Consider the following 20,519-nt stretch of genomic DNA (forward strand, 5'->3'; position numbering starts at 1 on the left):
TCTGGTATTAAAACTAATCTAGCTTATGCATCTGTAGCCTGTGCTCTCACCACCGTTTCCCTTTCCATTTTTCAAACCTTGAAACATCTTCAAATGAGGAAGTTTTCTCTGTGAAAGGCACAAACAGCCCCCTGAAAACTAGGGCAGGCCTCCGAGAAGACAGACAGCATTTGTACTCTAGTGGAACCTCTAAAGGAATGAGATTCAGTGCTGGAAGAAGAGGAGGAGAGTGATATTACTCAGCAGGCATGGGCTGTGGGTGCTGTGGGATGAGATGCTAGGAAAATGCTGTGGAAGAATAATTTTTTTTTGCCTTCTTTGTAATTTTTCCAGGGCAACTCTTCCCAAAGTTATGGTAGTTCTTAACAACAGCAATGCCAGCAGCTTCATCTTCATACTGATGGATCTCCCAGGATTGGAAGCCGCTCATTGCTGGACAGCTATCCCTGTCTGCTCTGTCTATATTCTCTCTTTGTTGGGCAACATCACCGTAATGTACACTGTCAAGTCTGTTCCCAGCCTCCACACACCCATGTACGTCTTCCTGTCCATGCTTTCAATGGCTGACCTGGGCCTCTCAGCTTCTACGCTGCCTTCAATGGCAGCTGTCTTTCTCCTAGGCCAGAGAAAGGTGGGAGCTGCAACCTGCTTTCTACAACTCTTCTTCATCCATACATTCTCAGTTATTGAATCAGCTGTGCTCCTGGCCATGGCCTTTGATCGCTGTGTGGCTATTCGAGAACCATTACGCTATGCCACCATCCTCACAACCAAGCACATTGGGTCCATGGGGCTGGCCATTGTGACCCGTAGTGCTGCTCTCCATCTGCCCCTGCCTGTGCTCCTTGACAGACTGCAATTTCAGCCCGTGAATGTTCTGTCTCATTCATACTGTGTTCATCCTGATGTCTTAAGGCTAGCCAGTTCTAGCACTCTTCTAAACAGTGGCTTTGGGCTCTTTGTCATGCTCTCCACACTGGGGTTGGACGCTGTACTCATTCTGCTATCCTATGTGCTAATCTTGAGAACAATATTGAGCATTGCTTCCAACACTGAGCGACTCAAAGCCTTTAACACCTGCATTTTCCACATCTGTGCTGTATTACTATTTTATACCCCACTGGTCAGCCTGTCGATGATCCACCATTTTGGGAAAAGGAAGCTACCAGCTCAAGTATACATGCTTCTCTCCTATCTACACTTTCTTGTTCCTCTAGTGCTCAACCCAATTGTCTACAGTGTTAAAACCAAAGAGATTCAGGTACGCATTCTGAAGATGCTCCATCCAAGAAAACTCTGAGTCACAGAGATGAAATATTGGTTGCTATAGTCCATCTACCAACTGAAGACATCTCAGAGAGCAGACAGAGCATATAGCTCCCATCTGATGTATCAATCAATTATTCAAAATTGAAAATTGAAATATATTGAAATTGAAATATATTGAAAAGTGTTTTAACATATACCTTTTAAAACAACACCTGTTTAACAAGAAAAAAACATGTTGCTCCTTCTGCAAAAATCAGTATCAGCCTGTAAAAGACTCAGATTATTATAGAGGAAACTGACAGGATCTTGAGAGAGTATCATTAACATGTAAAAGCAAGCAGATTAGAAGAGTGGAATTCAAAGAAATCTAAGACATCTCCAACTAAAAACCTAGAATTTTATTTATAAATTAAACCCAGGAGGACTTCACTTGGTATACCTTCTGAAAATTTGGCAAATATGTAAAATCAAAATGTTTTTCTTGTGATTTGCATAATAACTTAGATGTGGGTTACACTAGAAAATATAAACCAAATGAAATACTTCAAAACTTTAAATGCACTTAAAGAAATAAAGACCTTAATTATTATAATAAAATGTGTCCCAATGTGACTATTAGGCAGTTCAGTATTTTTTTTAATACTCCATGATTCATGAAGGGTGGACACACCCTCCAATCTTCACCAGCCCTGTGAATGAAGTTGAATTTATTGTCTCATCATTTTATCTCTTGTATATATAAAGGTAGTTTCAAAAGTATTGATCCATACTCCCACTGAGGACAAAGTTACCACCTTGAGTGCAGTGTATGTGTGCAGTTCTGTATCATTAAACTTACAAAGCCCAGTCAAATACCATTTTCTGTGAACCTGGTGATGGGTATTAAGGAAGGCACATATTGCATGGAGCACTGGGTGTGGTTCATAAACAATAAATCTTGGAACACTGAAAAAAAAAAAAAGAAAATTACCAAAAAAATAAAAACAAAATGAAAAAAGCAAAACAAACCCAAAATACCATTGTCTGAAATTATTGAGATCAGCTCCATTTCCCTTTATGCCCATCAGTGAGATCATGTCATATATTTGTAATACAGGTACAATTTTTTCATAGTGAGCCATCTACCATGGGATCTCCCAACATTTTTTTTTTCTTTTTTAAATTTACATGCAGCGAAGTTCACACTTTGTGGTTTACAATTCTGAGTTTTGATGAAGAATATAGTCATGTTCAAATAAGCAAATAAGAGAAAGCTAGGGGGCGCCTGGGTGGCTCAGGGGGTTAAGCTTCTGCCTCCGGTTCAGGTCATGATCTCAGGGTCCTGGGATCGAGCCCCGCATCAGGTTCTCTGCTCAGCGGGGAGCCTGCTTTCCCCCTCTCTCTGCTTGCCTCTCTACCTACTTGTGCTCTCTCTGTCTGTGTCAAATAAATAAATAAAATCTTTAAAAAAAAAAAAGAGAGAGAGAGAAAGCTAGAATGTACCCCCATGGGGCTGGATTATGTATCCACACACACATATACATATATACACATATGTACACATATGTACATATATATGACTGCTAATGTTCATGTTTCTCTTTACATGTGCAAATGTATTTGTCATAAGTGTTTTAAAACTCTTTTCCTCTAATTCCAGAATCTCTGTTCATCCTGAATCTCTTTTCCTTTGTTTACTTTATTCTGATTATCTTCTGCTTTTTATTTGTCTTTTGTTTGTTTGTTTTTTAATGTGGCTATGGGCACTGTGAATGCTATATTATTGGGAATCTGGGTCATAACATCTTTTTTGTTTTTTAAGATTTTATTTATTTATTTGTTAGAGACACAGCGAGAGAGGGAACACAAGCAGGGGGAGTGGGAGAGAGAGAAGCAAGCTTACCACTTAGCCCAATGTGGGGCTCGATCCCAGGACCCAGGGATCATGACTTGAGCTGAAGGCAGATGCTTAGCAACTGAGCCACCCAGGTGTCCCCCTGGGTCATAATATCTTCCATAAAGAGAATCTGATTTGACAGGGCAGTCAGTTAAGTTATTGGAGGATCATGTTACTGCTTTTACATCTTGGTTTTTGGCCTTATTAGGGTAGGTGCTTATAAGCCCTTTTTCTTTGGTTACAATATTCCTGCCTTCTATTCACCCAGTTGGTGAGAAAGATTTCTACTGTGTGGTTATAGAAGTGGGTGAAAACATGGCACTTGACACTGGAAAGATAAAACTGATAGCAGTTTATTGGTCACAGATACTCACAGACTAGGGAAAGAGGAAACTGCATGCCAGGCAAGGGGCACACAGGGGTGGCAGTTGGGGACAGAGTGAACAAACAAGGGGCCATAGGAGACAGGTTCTGTAGTAACGGCAGGTGGGGTCACCCCTCTCATTCCCACAGGAGGATTTGAGTGGTTTGTTTGAATAATTTCATTGGCTTACAGGAAAGTGAAAGCCATTAGTTGACGTGCAACTGGTTTGATTGCTGGGAGGGGCCCCTTGTCTACTGGATGCGGGGTGTATCTGGGAAGGGTAGAGAAGCTCATGGGTAAGCTTTCTGATGCACACCCAGTTTCAGATGCCAAAGCAGCACATGGTATTGAATCAGTTTCATGAAATCAGAAACCACACTACATACTCCCTCTTCTTATGGTGTGGCCCTTCTAGAGTTTCAGGTTAATGTCCAAGGTGTTCAAAGAGCCCTGTCCTCTCTCCCTTGTTGGATCTCTAATGTATCCCAGGACTGAATGAACTCCAGAATCTACAGGCAACTTATAGCCCACCCTTCGCCTCAGAGATGTTCTCTGCCAAGCTTTTCAGAATCTTGTCCTATGAATCTGAAGCTTAGTACTTGGTGAAAACCTCAAGTGGACACCTAAGCAAATTTCTAAGACTTCTTCATATCTAGTAGGTGCCCAAATTTTGATCCCTCATGGCCTCTAAAATCACTTCTGTCCTCTTTCCCTCCATTAAGGAGAAAGCTGCTCTCAGTTTGCCTTCAACTTCCTTGTCTTAGTTTGTATTTATGTGTGTGTGTGTATGTGTGTGTGTCTTTCTTTTATTATTAATTTATTAATTTTTATAAACATATAATGTATTTTTATCCCCTTGTCTTTTTTAAAAATTTTTATTTTATATTTTCAGTGTTCCAAGATTCATTGTTTATGCACCTTGTCTTAGTTTGTAAAGTGCAGTCTAGCAGAAAGCCTAGATGGTTATGGAGTTTACATCTTATTTTCTTTATCACAATGAATCACACCTTTGTACTGTCTGTTTTTCAATATCTGATATATTTTATATATATCTTGCCCAGAGTTAGAGTTATTTTTCTGTTGGAATATGCCGAACATCCATTTCTTCTTTAGGACATGTAACATTGAGGTTGAAAGCTTTGGGGATCTCACTATTTTCTTGCATTCATACTCAAAGTTTTGACAAATGTGTGTGCTTACAAGAGCTGAGCTTTTTTGTTTCGCACTTGTATGGTGAAACAAAGAATGCTACAAAACATTCTTTTGGGGAAGTATGAATTGTCTGCCTGAGTTGTGGCAGATAACCCAGTTGTTGTGACTAAATTTTGATTTCTATTCTGTTTATGTCTATTTATTTTCTATTTCTATTATCCTCTAAGTCATAAAGTCCTTCATTTTACTGAATTTTTATTATTTTTGTTGCAACAGTAGAAAGTTTCTTTGTTGCATTTGTAAGTATATCAACATCATCATCATCATCAAACTTATTAGGTGCTTAATGTGTGCCTTTTTTTAGGAATGATAGTAAGTGATTTGTATATATTACTATATTAAACACTCACAATGTTACGATAAAGTAATTATAAAATAGTAGGTAATTATTCGAGTATTGACAAACGTGATTATGTTTTTAATGGAGTACCTGATTTAATCCTCACAGTAATTTTGTGCATTAGTTTCTTTCACTATTCCAGTTTCGCAAGTGAGGAAACTGAGAGGTTTGATTCAGGTCTTTTTGACGTTATAGCTTGTCCTCTCAACAGCGAATTGCTTTTTAATAATAGAAGAAGACTCAGTAACTGAGACAGACTTGGATTCCAATCAGGGTGCAGTTTCTTTACAGCCCATTTGAAAACTTCTTTGGCAGTGACATGGTTAAAGCTCTTCGCTATCCCAAAGCCCATGCTGCCTATGATATTCATCAGGGGATGCTATCCATGAATGTACCCTGGAGGAGGGTGAGAAATGTCTTCGGCTCTGAACTCCCTGTGGGTGAGTCAATAACATGGGGTTTGGAGAGGAAAGAGGTGAAGCCATTTGCCAAGATCCCTTGTTAGTGTTCATAGAAAAATAGAGTTAATATGACGTAAGGCCCTGAAAAAGAACAATATTGAGGATTTAGAGGGGGAAAAAAAGTACTCTTTATCTTTGGGTACTATCTGGGAACTACTGGATACATTTACTGAAGAATTCCTCAAATGTACTTTCATAATAGATAAAACCAAATAAATGGGAAATTGGGAGATAGGCTAGTAACTCACCAGTCTCAATCCTCCATGCCTTAAATGTATCCTCATAAATGTGTACCTAAATCTTTAGGCAGATGGATTCTATGCCCCTTAAGGCAGACAGGCTGAGATGAGGAAACGTTTGAGGAGCAGAATGGAATGGAAAGCTGCTGTTTTGGGAAGACAGTTTGAAAAGGCAGTCCATTCCTATTTGAATGATGGAAGGTAACAGAATGATGATGGGAACCGATAAATCCAGAGTGACCACGGTTAATTGCGATTGCTTCTAAATCTTCGAAGAATCATCTGTGAAAAGGCTCCTTGCATTTTGAGCACAGTAAGTACATTTAGGAAAAATTAAAGAACAGACAAATATTAACAATGATTATTTTCTAAGTGCTTTACAGAATATTGGGAACTCTTCCACCCTCTGTCTTAGTTTCTCATCGGAGAAACCTATGAGATTAGTATGAGATGTAGTACAACTCACCCACTGCCATTCTTTAGACAATGGGAAAAGTGAAACCAATGTTGTACATACATGTAAGTGTGTCAGCTCTATATTGTGAGAGGAGACTCCTTTGTGAACATGAAATCTATGTTCTTATTATTTCTTATTACCGTCATGGCAGAACATTGGCTCTTAATGCTGTTAATCTGAATCCCAGTGTGACTGCAGAAGAAAAGAGACATTGGTGCTAGGAAACCCAACATGGTTTCTCTCTTTACTCCGTGAGGGCACAGGTTTACTACATCTGACTGAAAATCTGTTGGCAAGCCAAAAGGAAGAGTTCCTGAAGCAAAAGGTCACAGTGCATTCTTAACCCTTTTGGATAAATAGCTCTTGCTTAAGCCCAAGCTTGCCCAAGTTATATGTTTGGTTGTTTGTCTTGTTTTCCAGTGTTTTGTGCCAAAACCAGGACCAGAAACAGGTACCCTGCCTTTTCACCTATGTCTTCTGTTCCTTATCACAAAATCCCTTCACTCCACAGGTCTTTCTTAAAAATTAAGAAAAACCATCACACGCACACACACAAACTCACAAAACTCTTCCTCTTCTGCACAATCAGCTTCATGCAATATACAAAAACAATATGTTTCACATATCTGAGCACCCAAGTGCCTTTTCTCATAAATCCATTTTCTCAAATGCTAAGTGAAATAATGTCCGAAATTCCGAATATGCTCAGACTATGCCCATTCATTATGTTTCTATCTCCACGTTTGAAATCTAAGGGAGAAAGGATGGAACTTCCAGTGTACTAAAGAAATGTTAAACATTTTTCTCTAATTTTGAAGAAACAATGCAGCATGAATGTAGTGTGAAGACTTCATAGATGGCATTCAAACACTCCATTTGAATACACAATTCTTCCCAGTCAGTGTCCTCAAACATTTCTCCATCTTACTTCGAGTTTGTACCATCTCCCAGTAACTGACTAGAAATTCATGAATCTGTATATAGAGGGGTCAGTAAAACAGCTTGTCCAGGCTTCCTATAGCAGCAGCTGTTAAAAGACTATAGATCTTCTTATTAATAATTTGGTACTTTTCAAATAAATTATAAGGCAAAAAATAGTATCTTTATTTATTATAATTGCCATATGCTTTTTTGGTCTTAAATGATTTATGGTAAGATTATATCAAAGAATCTGTGTCCAACATCCTTGTGGGCCCCTTCTCAGAGTTGAGCCCTCAGGAGCAAGGTTTCTTTCTTTGTCTAAGGGCATCCCTTTCCTATTAACTCATAACCTCTGCTTCTCTCCTACTTCTCTCCTACTTCTTCCCACAGCACTGCACTCATCTGCTTACAAAACAATACTATACCTAAAGATAGACCTCCGTGATTCTCAAACCTCGGTCTGTGTCAGAGTCACCCACAGGGTTTGTTAAAACACTGCACACTGGGCTTCAACTCAGGAAATCCTGATTCAGTATGTTGGGGCTGAAACCTAACAATCTGTATTTATTACAATCTGTCATGTGCCAATGATGCCACCAGCCAATCCACACTGTCAGAGCCACTGGATACATACTCAGCACAGAAGAAAACACCTCCCCACCCTGGTCAAGTGAGACGTAGTTCTCTTAAGTAATTGTGTTGGTTCTGGAAGGTTGTCTCTTTTATCTTACTTCTTTTATCTATCACAACACCAGCTTGAACAGATACCCATCTCTTAGCTATCCTGTGTGCTAACAGCTTAGGTTTTTCGTGATGTACCTCCATACTTTCCCTACCAATCAGAACTCACTCACCCAGACATGCACAAATCTCCTTCTTTCTGTTTTGCCCATCTCCAATTCTCCCCTCCTCAGAGAGCTGTCTCCTAAACTCTGAATTGAAAATCATGTACCCTTCTCTTCCCATATTGTTTTAATTTATTCACATATTTGAAATATTGATTCATGTTTTCCTTATTATTGGGATCATATTTATATCTTGTGTCTAAAACAGTGACTTAGATGGTTTAATTACTGAGTGAAAATTAGGACATTTAATCTGGAGGAAACAAAGTAGATTATAAGAGGAAAACCAGAAATGGCCGTCATACTGGAAAATTTTAAACTTAAACTTTTATTTACTTAGCTGTAAGGATAAGGATTGGGAATGTCTTGATTTGTTTATTAACAGCTGGCCTTGTCTTTACCACCAAGTGACAATATCCGGAGTAAAAGATACTTAGTCAGGGACGCCTGGGTGGCTCAGTAGGTTGGGCGGCTGCCTTCGGCTCAGGTCATGATCCCAGCATCCTGGGATCGAGTCCCACATCAGGCTCTTTGCTTGGCGGGGAGCCTGCTTCTCCCTCTGCCTCTGCCTACCACTCTGTCTGCCTGTGCTCGCTCGCTCTCTCTAACAAATAAATAAATTTAAAAAAAAAATTTAGGGGCGCCTGGGTGGCTCAGTGGGTTAAGGCCTCTGCCTTCAGCTCAGGTCATGATCCCAGGGTCCTGGGATCGAGCCCCGCATCGGGCTCTCTGCTCAGCGGGGAACCTGCTTCCCTTCCTCTCTCTCTGCCTGCCTCTCTGCCTACTTGTGATCTCTGTCTGTCAAATAAATAGATAAAATCTTAAAAAAAAAATTAAAAAAAAGATACTTCGTCAGACATTATTTCCAGTCCTAGATCCTCCTTTGTAATTGACATGATTTTAGTAAAGTTACATAATTGAATTCTTAAGGATTAAGTTTCTTAATCTGGAAAAACTGATCTGCTAACTTCCATGGGTCCAGATGCTTTAAAATCAAACATCTGAAAGTGTTTTGAAATATGTTGAAAAGTATTTTAAATGAAATACGAAAGGAGGAAATTATACTTGTGTATTTTTACCTGCACAAGAAAAAGGGACAAAATTCATTTTTATGTGGAACTGCTTTCCAAAGAAAGAGGAATACTGGATTATTTTCCAAGACATATGAGAGAAAAGGTGATAAAATGAAGAGAAAATCAGTATCACTGGAAAAGAACAAAACAAAACAAAACTCTGAAGAGACAATTAAGAAAATTTCCTAAAAATTAAGCTGTCCTTGTTGGTTATTATTCTTCAGTGTTGTATTCCTGGGAAACTCCAGAAATTTCCCTCCTTTATTTATGATTAGGAGGGACGGCGGAAAGTTTTCAGACAGTGCTTTGACTGGGTTCTCAGAAAACAGAACGTGTAATAGGTTAACTCTGGGGAGAAAGCTGAAACGGCAGGAAGTGGAACAGGAGCCAAAGTTCAAGGGAGAGAACACAAGAAAGACCCAAGATGTAGTCCCAGATTATTGTATTTTTTTTTTTCAGAAATCACTTTATAAATGGATCTAAGTTCTGATTCTGATTCCTTCAGTTTTTTCTGATTTTGTATGTTCATCAATATAATGCTGAATAATGACAAATAACGTATATGGTAACTGTTTAATCTTCTACGAGTTGAATCATTATATTTTATGTTCCACACATACAGCACAACTGGAGAATGAATCGTATTTGGAAAAGTATTTAAAATTTTTGCCACAGGTTAACATTTTAAGCCATATGGGTGATAAGATTGTATCTGTGTGCTCACACAGGAGGGCTGACATGTAAGAAGGAATTATTTTATATTGTTTTAATTATAAAAGAAGATTTCAGTCTGCAAAATTTGGATATTCACACCAAAGTACCTACTGGAAAGCACTGTGAAGGGGAACATGACAGGAAATGAGGAACCTGCACTCTGCTCCCAGATCACGGAAACTAGAGTTCATGTCTCAGGAGGTAGAGTGAAGAGTTAAGATCAACACTGTCTTGGTCCCTTTCCAGATCCACCTTTCAACTTCTGATTTTGTGATAAATTTTGTTGTGAGGCTGGCAAGCCAGGCTCCCCATGAATGCAACATTTCTTTAGTAATTTAAACTAACCTTTGTTTCAAGGCTCCTTTTCTATGACCCTGGGGGAACTGCCTCCACAACCCACAAGGCCATGGTTGTCAGGGAAACACTCTGGGGAGTCAGTGAAAGGTCTTGGTTTGTAGAACAGATTCTGACCCAGCAACTCCTTTGATTCCAGGGTCTGTGGCAGCATTTCTGCCGGGAGATCTGTCCACCATGTCAGATTCCAACCACACTGGTGCCTTCTTCTTCCTAGCAGGCCTCCCGGGCCTTGAGGCAGTGCACAAATGGCTCTCCATCCCTCTGTGTGCCATGTATGGGGCCTCTCTGGCCGGGAACAGCTTGATCCTATGGCTGGTGAAGTCAGAGCCCTCCCTTCACCAGCCCATGTACTACCTGTTGTCGATGCTGGCAGTGACCGACCTTGGCCTGTCTGCCTCCACGCTGCCCACCATGCTCCCCATTTACATGCTGGGTCTCAGGCGGGTGTCAGTGGATATGTGCCTGGCCCAGCTCTTCTTCATCCATACCTTCTCTATCATGGAGTCCTCCGTGCTGCTGACCATGGCCTTGGACCGTTTCGTGGCCATCAGCAACCCCCTACACTATGGCACCATCCTCACGAGCCCCCGTGTTGCCAGCTTGGGCCTGGCCAGTGTGGTGCGCAGCCTCGGGCTCCACATCCCAGCCCCCATCATGCTGAAGAAATTGCCTTACTGCCAGAATCGCCTGCTTTCCCACTCCTACTGCCTGCACCCAGATGTCATGAAGCTGGCTTGTGCAGACACCCACATCAACAGTGCCTATGGTCTCTTTGTAGTGCTCTCCACACTGGGGGTGGACTCGGTGCTCATTGTTCTCTCCTACATGCTGATCCTCCAAACGGTGCTGTCCATTGCCTCCAAAGCTGAGCACCTCAAAGCTCTCAACACATGTGTCTCCCACATCTGTGCTGTGCTGCTCTTCTATACGCCTATGATTGGCCTGTCCATGATCCACAGATCTGGGAGGAGGGCTTCCCCTTCCAGCCCTGTGCTGCTCTCCTATCTGCACTTTTTGATACCTCCAGTGCTTAATCCACTGGTTTACACCATCAAGACCAAGCAGATCTGGCTGAGGATGCTACGCTTCTTTGCATCACGTGGGGCCGGCATCAGAGACATTCAGGCTCAGTAGGTCTTTGGTAGAGAGAGAGGGCATGAGAGACTTTGCTCATAGATGTTTAATGGGCCATTTCACATAAATTCCTATAGCGAGAAGAATGTAACGAGGAGACAGCATCATCTTCATAAGAAGTTCTCACTCATGGGAAGAAATAACCACGTACTCATTTATTTCTCATTTCACAAAGTTTCACTGAACACTTACTCTGTTACTCTGTCAATACTACTATTGACCCTATAAATAGAAATAGAACTAAGATATAGCCTCCGTTTTAGAGGAAAGACTCATAATATTTAAGACTCATGAAGGGGACTGCCATCGAAATGGAAAAGGAATTCGAAAGAGTAACTTAGAGACCTCACAAATGTAAATGGTGCACATAGTGCTTTGCCTCAGAGTTTAGGAGAAAGAATTTTTGGCAGATAGGGTGATGGCTATATTTGGAATTCAGTGATATTAGAAGCATTTTGGTAAATCCCCACTAAAAATAATCCTCATGAGGAAAGACATTCCTTTTCTCCTGTAAGTCACTGCATCCCCTTTCCTAAATGTGGTCCTTTCCATACATTAAGTATTTTGTTAGTTTTTGCAGAATGAAAGAATAAAAATGTCTTCCAGAAGCTCTGTCTGTATCTGCACTCTCTATGTATCTTCAGTAAACTCTGCTCTCACTTCCTCTGGGCTCCTGTTTGATTTCTACCCTGCATGAAGTGAAGGACCCCTTTTGGCTGATCCCGTGGGATCCCTCTCTGAGTCCTGGAACCCAGCCAGTCTGCATCACTTGCAAGGATGAAATGTTCATAAGCAATGAATGTAATTCCAGATATGTGAGAACCAAGCCTCTGAGGACTTCTTAATTTCCCTTTTAGAGTATTCCAGGAGTTTGCTGTTTTTTTCATCTTTTCAAAATAAATTTCAAAAATGGTAAGCTTATCTAGCTCTTAAACTGCAAATGTCTCTGGCCGGAGATACTGTTGCGGAAAATCTGAGGTGACTGAGGAAACCCAAAGGGCACACGGAGAGATGGGAGAACACAGCTTTATTAACACCAGCGGGCTCAGTGGGATCGTTCCCAAAGACTGAGTACCCGAAAGGGTTAGGAGTGAGTTTTTATGGTTACAGACAATGGGGGATGGTAGCGGGGTGTTTTCAGGGTCTCTCAAGGCCAGGGCACTTTCCCAGTCTCTCAAGCCCAAATGGCCTCTTCATGTGGAAGTATAATCTATGTGGAGGCATCTCAGGCAGGTGCTAAATCACCTTGGGGGCTGTTTCTCTTTCTTTTCTTATTCAAACAGGACTGGTCTTCTGGTCTTTTTCTTCTGTCTCAGCAGAAGTAATGACTTGTTATCTTATCTTATTCAAAGGGGATGGCTATTGGTCCTTTTCTTGGCCTTAGCAGGAGCAAAGGAAAGCCAGGGACAGAAAGGGGCTGGAGCCAGGAGTCTCTATCCGCCTCAATACCAAAACATATTTTTTAATAACAAGAATGAAAAAAAAATATCAAGCAGTATTCTATTAGCTGTAGTTTTCTTTTTCTAAAAATCTCATCAGTCTTGAGCACAACTATAAATGAAAGATGCTTTGAAAATAAAACAGGTGAATTTTATTTCTATAGCCCTTGCAATGAATGCCACGGCTATTTCTTTGTAGATACTTCATGAAATCTTCCCTTTTAGCATCCTCATTTATATCAGATTAGGAGGGAAATTTAGAGATACAGTCAGGGACGGAAGTAGCAAACGAATGGTTATTACAACACAAAATACAGGAAGAAAATTATAATTTTGAAAAATCTAATGTAAGTAAAAGAAAGATGAGCAGACCAAGGATTAAATAATCTCATATCATTTACTTATCTCTTGAAATACCAATAGACACACTACAATATATACTATAATTGGAATTCATAATGATGAAACAAAAGCTGAGTGAGAAACCCAAAACAGAAAGTATTTCTTCCAGTGACATGTTCTAGGAAAACATCCATATTACATGTTTACTATAAACAAAAAATTTCTGTGACTTAAGGATATCTGCTTGTTTGTCTGTCTTTAATAGCCATAATTAATAGTGCTAAACCAATGCAGAATCACTAATCACTACATTTAGTTGCTGAATATGCCTGTTTCCACAATCTATCTCAATTTAGGCTTTTTTATTTTTTTTTTTCTGATTTTAATGACTGGATAGATGATGGCACATTTTACTGGCACTGTAAATAAAGATGGGTAAGAAGATGAAGAATTCAATTCTGTATATGTTTGTGTGAGTTTTCTGTAGGTAATTAAATAACTATGTACAGCAAATAACTATATAGTTCTGAAACTGAGGAAAGAGATCAGAGCTTCAGACACAGATGTGTTAATGATTGTCAAAACAATGACGGATTTTATTGCCCGAGGAGTGATTGATTTTTTTTTTTTTCCCAAGGATTTAAAAGAAAGAAAGAATGAGCAGTGGTCAGAGAATAAAACCACAGGGAAATCAAAATTAAGAGAGAATGAGAAAGTATTTAGTTTTAAATGGACTCATAGAAGGATAAGGGAGTAGAGAGATTGTTCCTTCAGAAGGCCCATAACAGATGTTTTAAATAAGATAAGATCTTTTCAACTATTTTAAATGCCAAAGTAGTAGTAGTCCTGGAACGGGGGTAAATGTTCCTATTAGCACTCTACCCTGAATTGCAGAATCCTGTGCATAGAATTGTCTCTCCCCGTCTTTAGGGCTTCATTACTGGTCCAATTGCTAAGTGTCCTTTTTAGCCATGTGGAAAAAAAGATTCTCAGAAACTAAATTTCTACAGACAAATAGCTGGACAACGGGGAGACCAAAGGAAAGATTTTCATTATTCAAATCTCTAAATATAACCACAAATCACCTAACAGTAAAGTGCGTGGACTAAGTGATTTGGGGTGCTTAGTCATTATTGAAATTAAAACTGGGAGGCAGAGAAATGAGATTCATGTGAGGAACAAAATGATTTGGATCTATAGATCTATACCTATATAGCAAGAACAGTAGATATGTACAGTGTAAATATTTAGATTTCCCTCAGACATACATTGCAAAAAAGTTTTCAGGTAATTCCCTCCAGGTGGATTAAGAATTAGCAAAAATTCAGGAGCTCCTGGGTGGCTCAGTGGGTTAAGAATTAGCAAAAATTCTCTTTGTTTCTTAATATATCACAGAAGTAGCAAAGAGAACCCAGGATATATTGACAAGAGCTGCCCAAGCCAGCAAGTAATTTAACAGCTGAGATTTTCTGAGTTGTCCTTACAGAAGCTATGCCATAAGACACTCATGGCAAGAAAGCAGATAGAGAATGAGAGCAGAAAGAGCTACACAGGAATATTAGGCAAGAGGGTAGTATTTATTGCTCTGTAGCCTGAGACAAACTGGCTATTTTCCCAGTAAGTATACTATTTGCTTTGCAAAACTTTTTTTCTTCTCCTTTTCTCCATCTTCACATAGGCAGAAGACAAATCTGAAATTTTGTATTTTAAGATCCAGTAGGCACTCTTAGTCATAAAATATTAGAAGACTGAGTGTAATAACTAGACTCCGGGAAAAGAAAGTATATAAAATGATTGAAGACATACCTGTTTGTTGGAAATGCTTTTAAAAAAATTATTTCAAACAGGAATGATTTTAAAATCCAGTTAAGCATATTTGGTTGGCTAATATTCAAATTGTGCTTGAATAGAGAAAGCACTCAACAAAAACTTTTTTTTTTTTTCATTTTAGTTATTTGGATGGAAGAGGACAACTAGAGAAGACCTATTGAGAATACGGCCACTGCTCTGTTCCCTATGCCTGGAATTTAAAAATTATGAACAAATGATTTGTTATGGAGGTAAATTAAATGCTAACTGGTATACTTCTGAATAGCATGTCACATGAATCATATGACAAAACTCTGAGAGTCAATCACCAATTACTGAGCAATTAAAGAAATCGCAAAAAAAAATACTAAATAATTTACAAATATCTTTTGTATTTTTCAAATGATGGACGTCTGATAATTTTTATTTTTAGGTGAGAAACCAAAGCTTAGGAATATTTAGTAATTGATCTTATAGTTAGAAAGTGGCACAACTGGGATTTGTAACAGCTAATTGAATCTGAATCTGATACTCTTAAAAATTAAATTTCCCTATCCTTTTCAAACTCTTCGCAAAAACTGAAGAGGAGGGAACACTTCCTTATTCATTCTATGAAGCCAGCATTACCCTGCTACCAAAGCCAAAGATATAACAAGAAAAGGATATTACAGACCAATATGCAGGCATACCTCCCTCTATTGTGCTTCACTTTCTTGTGCTTTGCAGATAATGAGGTTTTTTCTTTGTTTGTTTGTTTGTTTGTTTACAAACTGAAGGTTTGTGGTTGCTGAAAGTTGAGCTGTGTTTATTGTAGGTATAGATATGAGAAGCTGTTGCTTTTTATTTGTTCTTTATCATTCTTTACTCCCCTTTTAACTTTAGTTTTTCCAACACGTTCCTCCTTAGAGAAAATCTCTATATATTTTTTAATCATGTTATGTTAGTCACTATACAGTAGTACATCATTAGTTTTTGATATAATGTTCCATGATTCATTGTTTGCATGTAAATCTATATTTATACAGACTTTTTAGCTATGATTGATTGTTATTTTACTGGGCCATTTTTAGGCTTCTGGTTCCGGAAAGCAAAATAGAGTCTCTCATGTCAAGTAGGGGACTGTGTCAAGCAACAAGGCAAGCAGTTAAGGTCCTTCAGCTAGGAAATGTCCCCAGGACCAACGTCAGCTGCCACCCCAGAACTGATAACGAGCAAAACCAGAGGAGGCCTGCAAAGACCCAGAACTGATTAAATCCCTTTAAAAAGGGAAGGATTTGGGGAGCCTGGGTGGCTCAGTCAGTGAAGCATCTGCCTTCAGCTCAGGTCATGGTCTCAGTGTCCTGGGATAGAGTCCCAAATCAGGACTCCTGCTCAGCAGGGAGCCTGCTTCTTCCTCTGCCCCTCCCCAAGTTTGTACACTTGCTGTCTTCTTTCTCTGTCTCTCTCTCACAAAAATAAATATACTAATTAATTTGAAAAAAAAAAAAAGGAAGGATTTTGGCAGCAAAATCTCAGTCTCTTTTTGCCTGACCCCTCTGCCTCTGACCACTTGAAAAGGGTAACTGCTGCTGCCAGAGGCTCTGCCGAATCCATCTCTGAACAGAACCGAGATCCTTCCCTGCTTGAACATCAGAAGCACTGACAGCCAACAGCTGACCAGGACCAGACCAAGACCTTCTCTCAACTGTGTGCCCCCAGACTAACTTCACATCTGGTTCCTTAATTTCCTGCCCCCTTCTGTTATCTTGTTTGTTGTGTGGCTTGTCTTCTGTCCTGCTTTGCGTGCTGTGTAAGAAGCCAAGTTTAATCACATGGTGAACTGTCATTGAGTTTGGATTCCTGAACTTGCTTTATCATTGTGGTTTAACTTTGCTTTATGATTGAATAAAGCTGACATTGTGGAAGGACACAACTGCTGTTGTGCCCTCATAGTGTGCTCATGAGATGGGTGGAGGAGGAAAGCGTACAATAATCTAATGAAATCTTAGTCCAGCTGATATTACTGGGACTGTTTCTCAGAGCTGTGACCTTCACAGGGTTTTCTACAATGGTCTTCCTCCCCCTCTGTCACCACCAGATTCATTTCTTTCTTCATTCACTATAGCATTCCCAGTCTAGTGAATCGTGACCCCTTTCCTCCTTAGATGAGACAGGAAGTTTGAGGGAGCTGGAAAGAAGGGGAATTCACTTCCCTTAACTGGAATAAGGTCGTGGTAGTCTTTTTCCTCAAAACGATTGGCCTATGTTACGGAGAGGACTCTAGGGTACCCTTTCTCAGGCATTCAGAAAAGGAGAAATGTTTACTGATGAATTAAGTGAAAAATAAAAATGAAATATGGTATTAAAATATACAAGATATGTTGATTCAGACAGATATGGTGAATAAAACTTATTTGGAATACTAATATACCTTGTCCCCTTGGGTGTTTATTGTCTTCTCCTTTTGAGTAGGTATTGAAATTTCAGTCGATGCAGTGAGCATCCCTCCCTGTAAAGATCTGTGGACCCTAAAAACTGCTGCCATTTCCCCATTCCTCTCATTCCCAGGGACCCAAACTACTAGCCTGCTGTAAGCGGGTAGAATCTCTCACTTGTGTCAGCCTCCATATGGGAATGATGGCCTCCCAGGAGCCTGGGTCCACCTGGGCCACACAATCCTCTTCATTCCTTCCTCATAAATCTGACGTTCTGACTCCCTGTGCCACAAGCACTGGCAATAAAGTGTGCAGGGGGCTTCCTCAGGAGCAGCAGAGCAGGAACAGCCCTGTGCCCTCAAGAGCTTTAGCCACTGTCACCTGCTGTGTGTCTTGCAAGTGACTCAGGGGGACTAAAAGAAAATGAAGTTAATGAACTCATTTGCCCAAAATTGTCAGAACACTGACTTGCTTCAACAACCTGAGACCTAGTATCAAGGAGCTTCCCTGGAAAATCATCCTGGGCCGTGGCTTCTTCTGCAGAGTGGAGCTTCTGTGGGACTCTACAATGTGCCTTACCTGTGCTACAGTGTGAGTAGCCGTGTCATACTCCACTGCTCTCAACACAGCAGATCTTTGGACAAAACTGGTCAGTAAATATTGATCTTCTCTGGAAAATTACGTTCACATAATCATGTCTGCTTCTTCTGCTTCCATTACCAATTCCTCAGTATTCATTCTCACAGGGTTCCCTGGCCTAGACCAGTACTATCCCTGGTTTTCAATTCCTTTCTCCTCCATCTATGCTATGGTTTTCTTGGGAAACTGCCTGGTGCTGCATGTGATCCGGACAGAGCCGAGCTTGCATGAGCCCATGTTCTACTTCCTGGCCATGCTGGCCCTCACTGACCTGTGCATGGGGCTGTCCACAGTGCACACGGTGCTGGGGGTCCTGTGGGGGCTCAGCCAGGAGATTGGTCTGGATGCCTGCATTTCACAGACTTACTTTGTCCATGGTCTCTCTGGCACAGAGTCTGGAGTCCTTCTGGCCATGGCCTTTGATCGCTTCATTGCAATCTGCAATCCTCTACGCTACACATCCATCCTGACCAACAACAGAGTCATTCATGTCATGGTGACCATTTTGATGAGAAGTGCATTGTTCATTATTCCTGTCATCATTCGCCTGAAGTTCTTCCATTACTGCCGCCCCCACATCCTCTCCCACTCTTTCTGCCTGCACCAGGACCTACTCCGACTCGCCTGCTCTGACATCCGCTTCAACAGCTTCTATGCCCTGGCTCTGGTCATTTGTAACTTGTTGTTGGATGCTGTGCTCATTCTCATCTCCTATGTTTTCATCTTGCATACAGTGCTGGCAATTGCATCCCAAGAGGAGAGGCTCAAGTCCTTGCAGACCTGTGTGTCCCACATCTGTGCTGTCCTGGTTTTTTACATCCCCATCATTGGCCTCACCATGGTGCACCGTTTTGGGAAGCATCTCTCACCTTCTGTTCATGTGCTTATGGGCAATATCTATATTCTCTTTCCACCCCTGATGAATCCAATCATCTACAGTGTAAAGACCCAGCAGATCCGAAGCCGGATGAAGAAGTGGTTTTCCCTGAAAATGAAGTAGAAGCTTTCGATTTTCTCACTGGAATATCTTAATGTCAAAAGAGTAATGGTATTTTTCATGTGTGCAACAGCTTATAATCTGAATAATAATATCTAAAACATTTTGTTGTTTAATGAGGATTTAGGTATTAAAGAACTTAAGAGGCTTTTTAATACAAGAGGCAGGATAGAAATAGTTTTGTCAAAAAAAATTTGACATTCCTGAAATTCTGCTGTGGGATAATTATAGCCATTATGGGCATCAGAACACCTGTCTTGGCATCTTATTGAAATATTCTTAAAGCCATATGAAGATTATGACCTTCAATTCCTCAATATTTTATTTCCATTTAGACACATCTCTACCTAAAATTCTTGTAGCATATTTATTGTTTAGATTCTTCAAATAATGGTCCTTATAGAAAAATATAATGGAGTGATATTGGACTTTTTCACCTTCTTAGGGGTGAGGTGAAAGGCAACTGAATCTACGATATTGAGCCTTCCTCCTCCTCCATTATTTTTCCCCATTAGAAATTTAACACAGATTCATTAAAAGATGTGTAGAATAAAAAGATGTATAATCCTTCTCAGATGCTTGGGTGGCTCAGTCAGTTAAGCATCTGCCTTCAACTCAGGTCATGGTCCAGGAGTCCCAGGATTGAGCCAAGCATCAGGCTCCTCACTCAGTGGAGAGACTGCTTCTTTCTCCCTCTTTCTGCTGCTCCTTCTCTCTCTAGCTCATTCTCTCTCTCTCCCTCAATTAAATAAAATCTTTTTTTAAAAAAGTTAAAAATAGAATGACAATATGATCCAGCAATCCCACTTCTGGGCACTTATTCAAAGGAAATGAAAACAGAGATATCTGCACTCTCATGTTCACTGCAGTACTATTCACAATAGCCGAGACAGACTAACCTGTGTTTAACCTAAGTGTTCATCCACAGACATATGGATAAACAAATTACAGCAGGCACCTATAATGGAATATTATACCATCTTTAATTTTTTTCTTTTTTTTTTCTTTTTTCTTTTTTCTTCCATCTTTAATTTTTTTAAGTAAGCTCTACACCCAGCTTAGAGCCCAATGTATGGCTTCAACTCAGAATCCTAAAACCAAGATCTGAGGTGAGATCAGGTGTCCTATATTCAAGTGACTGAGCCACCCAGATGCCTTTTATTCCACCTTTATAAGGAGATAATTCTGTCCTTTGTGAGAAATATGGATGAATCTGAACAACATTATGTTAGTGAAATGTGTCAGACACAGAAGGAGAAATGTTACCACATGCCACCTATATGAGAGTTGAAATTTCTTAGCATGACACCCAAATCCTCCTTTTTCATATTTTTGTAACTTCTGCTTTAGATATTAAATTTCAGAAACACAAAAACACCTATAGTCTTAAAGCACCTAATGTTTATCTTGCTGTTTCCAGTGATGGTGCTTCACTTTCTCCTCATACACTGCCTGGAAAGCCTCCCAGTCTCAAATATTTGTTCTAACATACAGAGCATAAGGTTTTGCCTTGTTTGAGTTCTAAGTGGTCAGTTCTAGAGATCAGGATGAGATAATTCTTTAAAGGTCCTCTTTTCCCCCACGCATCTGAGGCTTGCCTTAGCTTAGGATGGAGCA

At 40.1% G+C, this 20,519-nt stretch overlaps 2 protein-coding genes across 2 annotated transcripts; both read left to right on the forward strand.

The window, feature by feature from the left end:
* Nucleotides 1-352: 352 nt before the first annotated feature.
* LOC308350073 (olfactory receptor 51G2-like) lies at nucleotides 353-1,300 on the forward strand (the record flags this gene model as incomplete). The annotated part of the gene is made up of 1 exon (XM_080815073.1): nucleotides 353-1,300. One exon carries the CDS (start codon nucleotides 353-355, stop codon nucleotides 1,298-1,300), a length of 948 nt encoding a protein of 315 aa, XP_080671199.1.
* Nucleotides 1,301-10,302: 9,002 nt separating this feature from the next.
* Nucleotides 10,303-18,905, forward strand: LOC308350871 (uncharacterized protein; the record flags this gene model as incomplete). The annotated part of the gene is made up of 2 exons (XM_080816335.1): nucleotides 10,303-11,258; nucleotides 17,945-18,905. 2 exons carry the CDS (start codon nucleotides 10,303-10,305, stop codon nucleotides 18,903-18,905), a joined length of 1,917 nt encoding a protein of 638 aa, XP_080672461.1.
* Nucleotides 18,906-20,519: the final 1,614 nt, after the last annotated feature.

Source organism: Martes martes (assembly GCF_963455335.1).
Source record: "Martes martes genome assembly, chromosome: 10".
NCBI classification, from domain to species: domain Eukaryota; kingdom Metazoa; phylum Chordata; class Mammalia; order Carnivora; family Mustelidae; genus Martes; species Martes martes.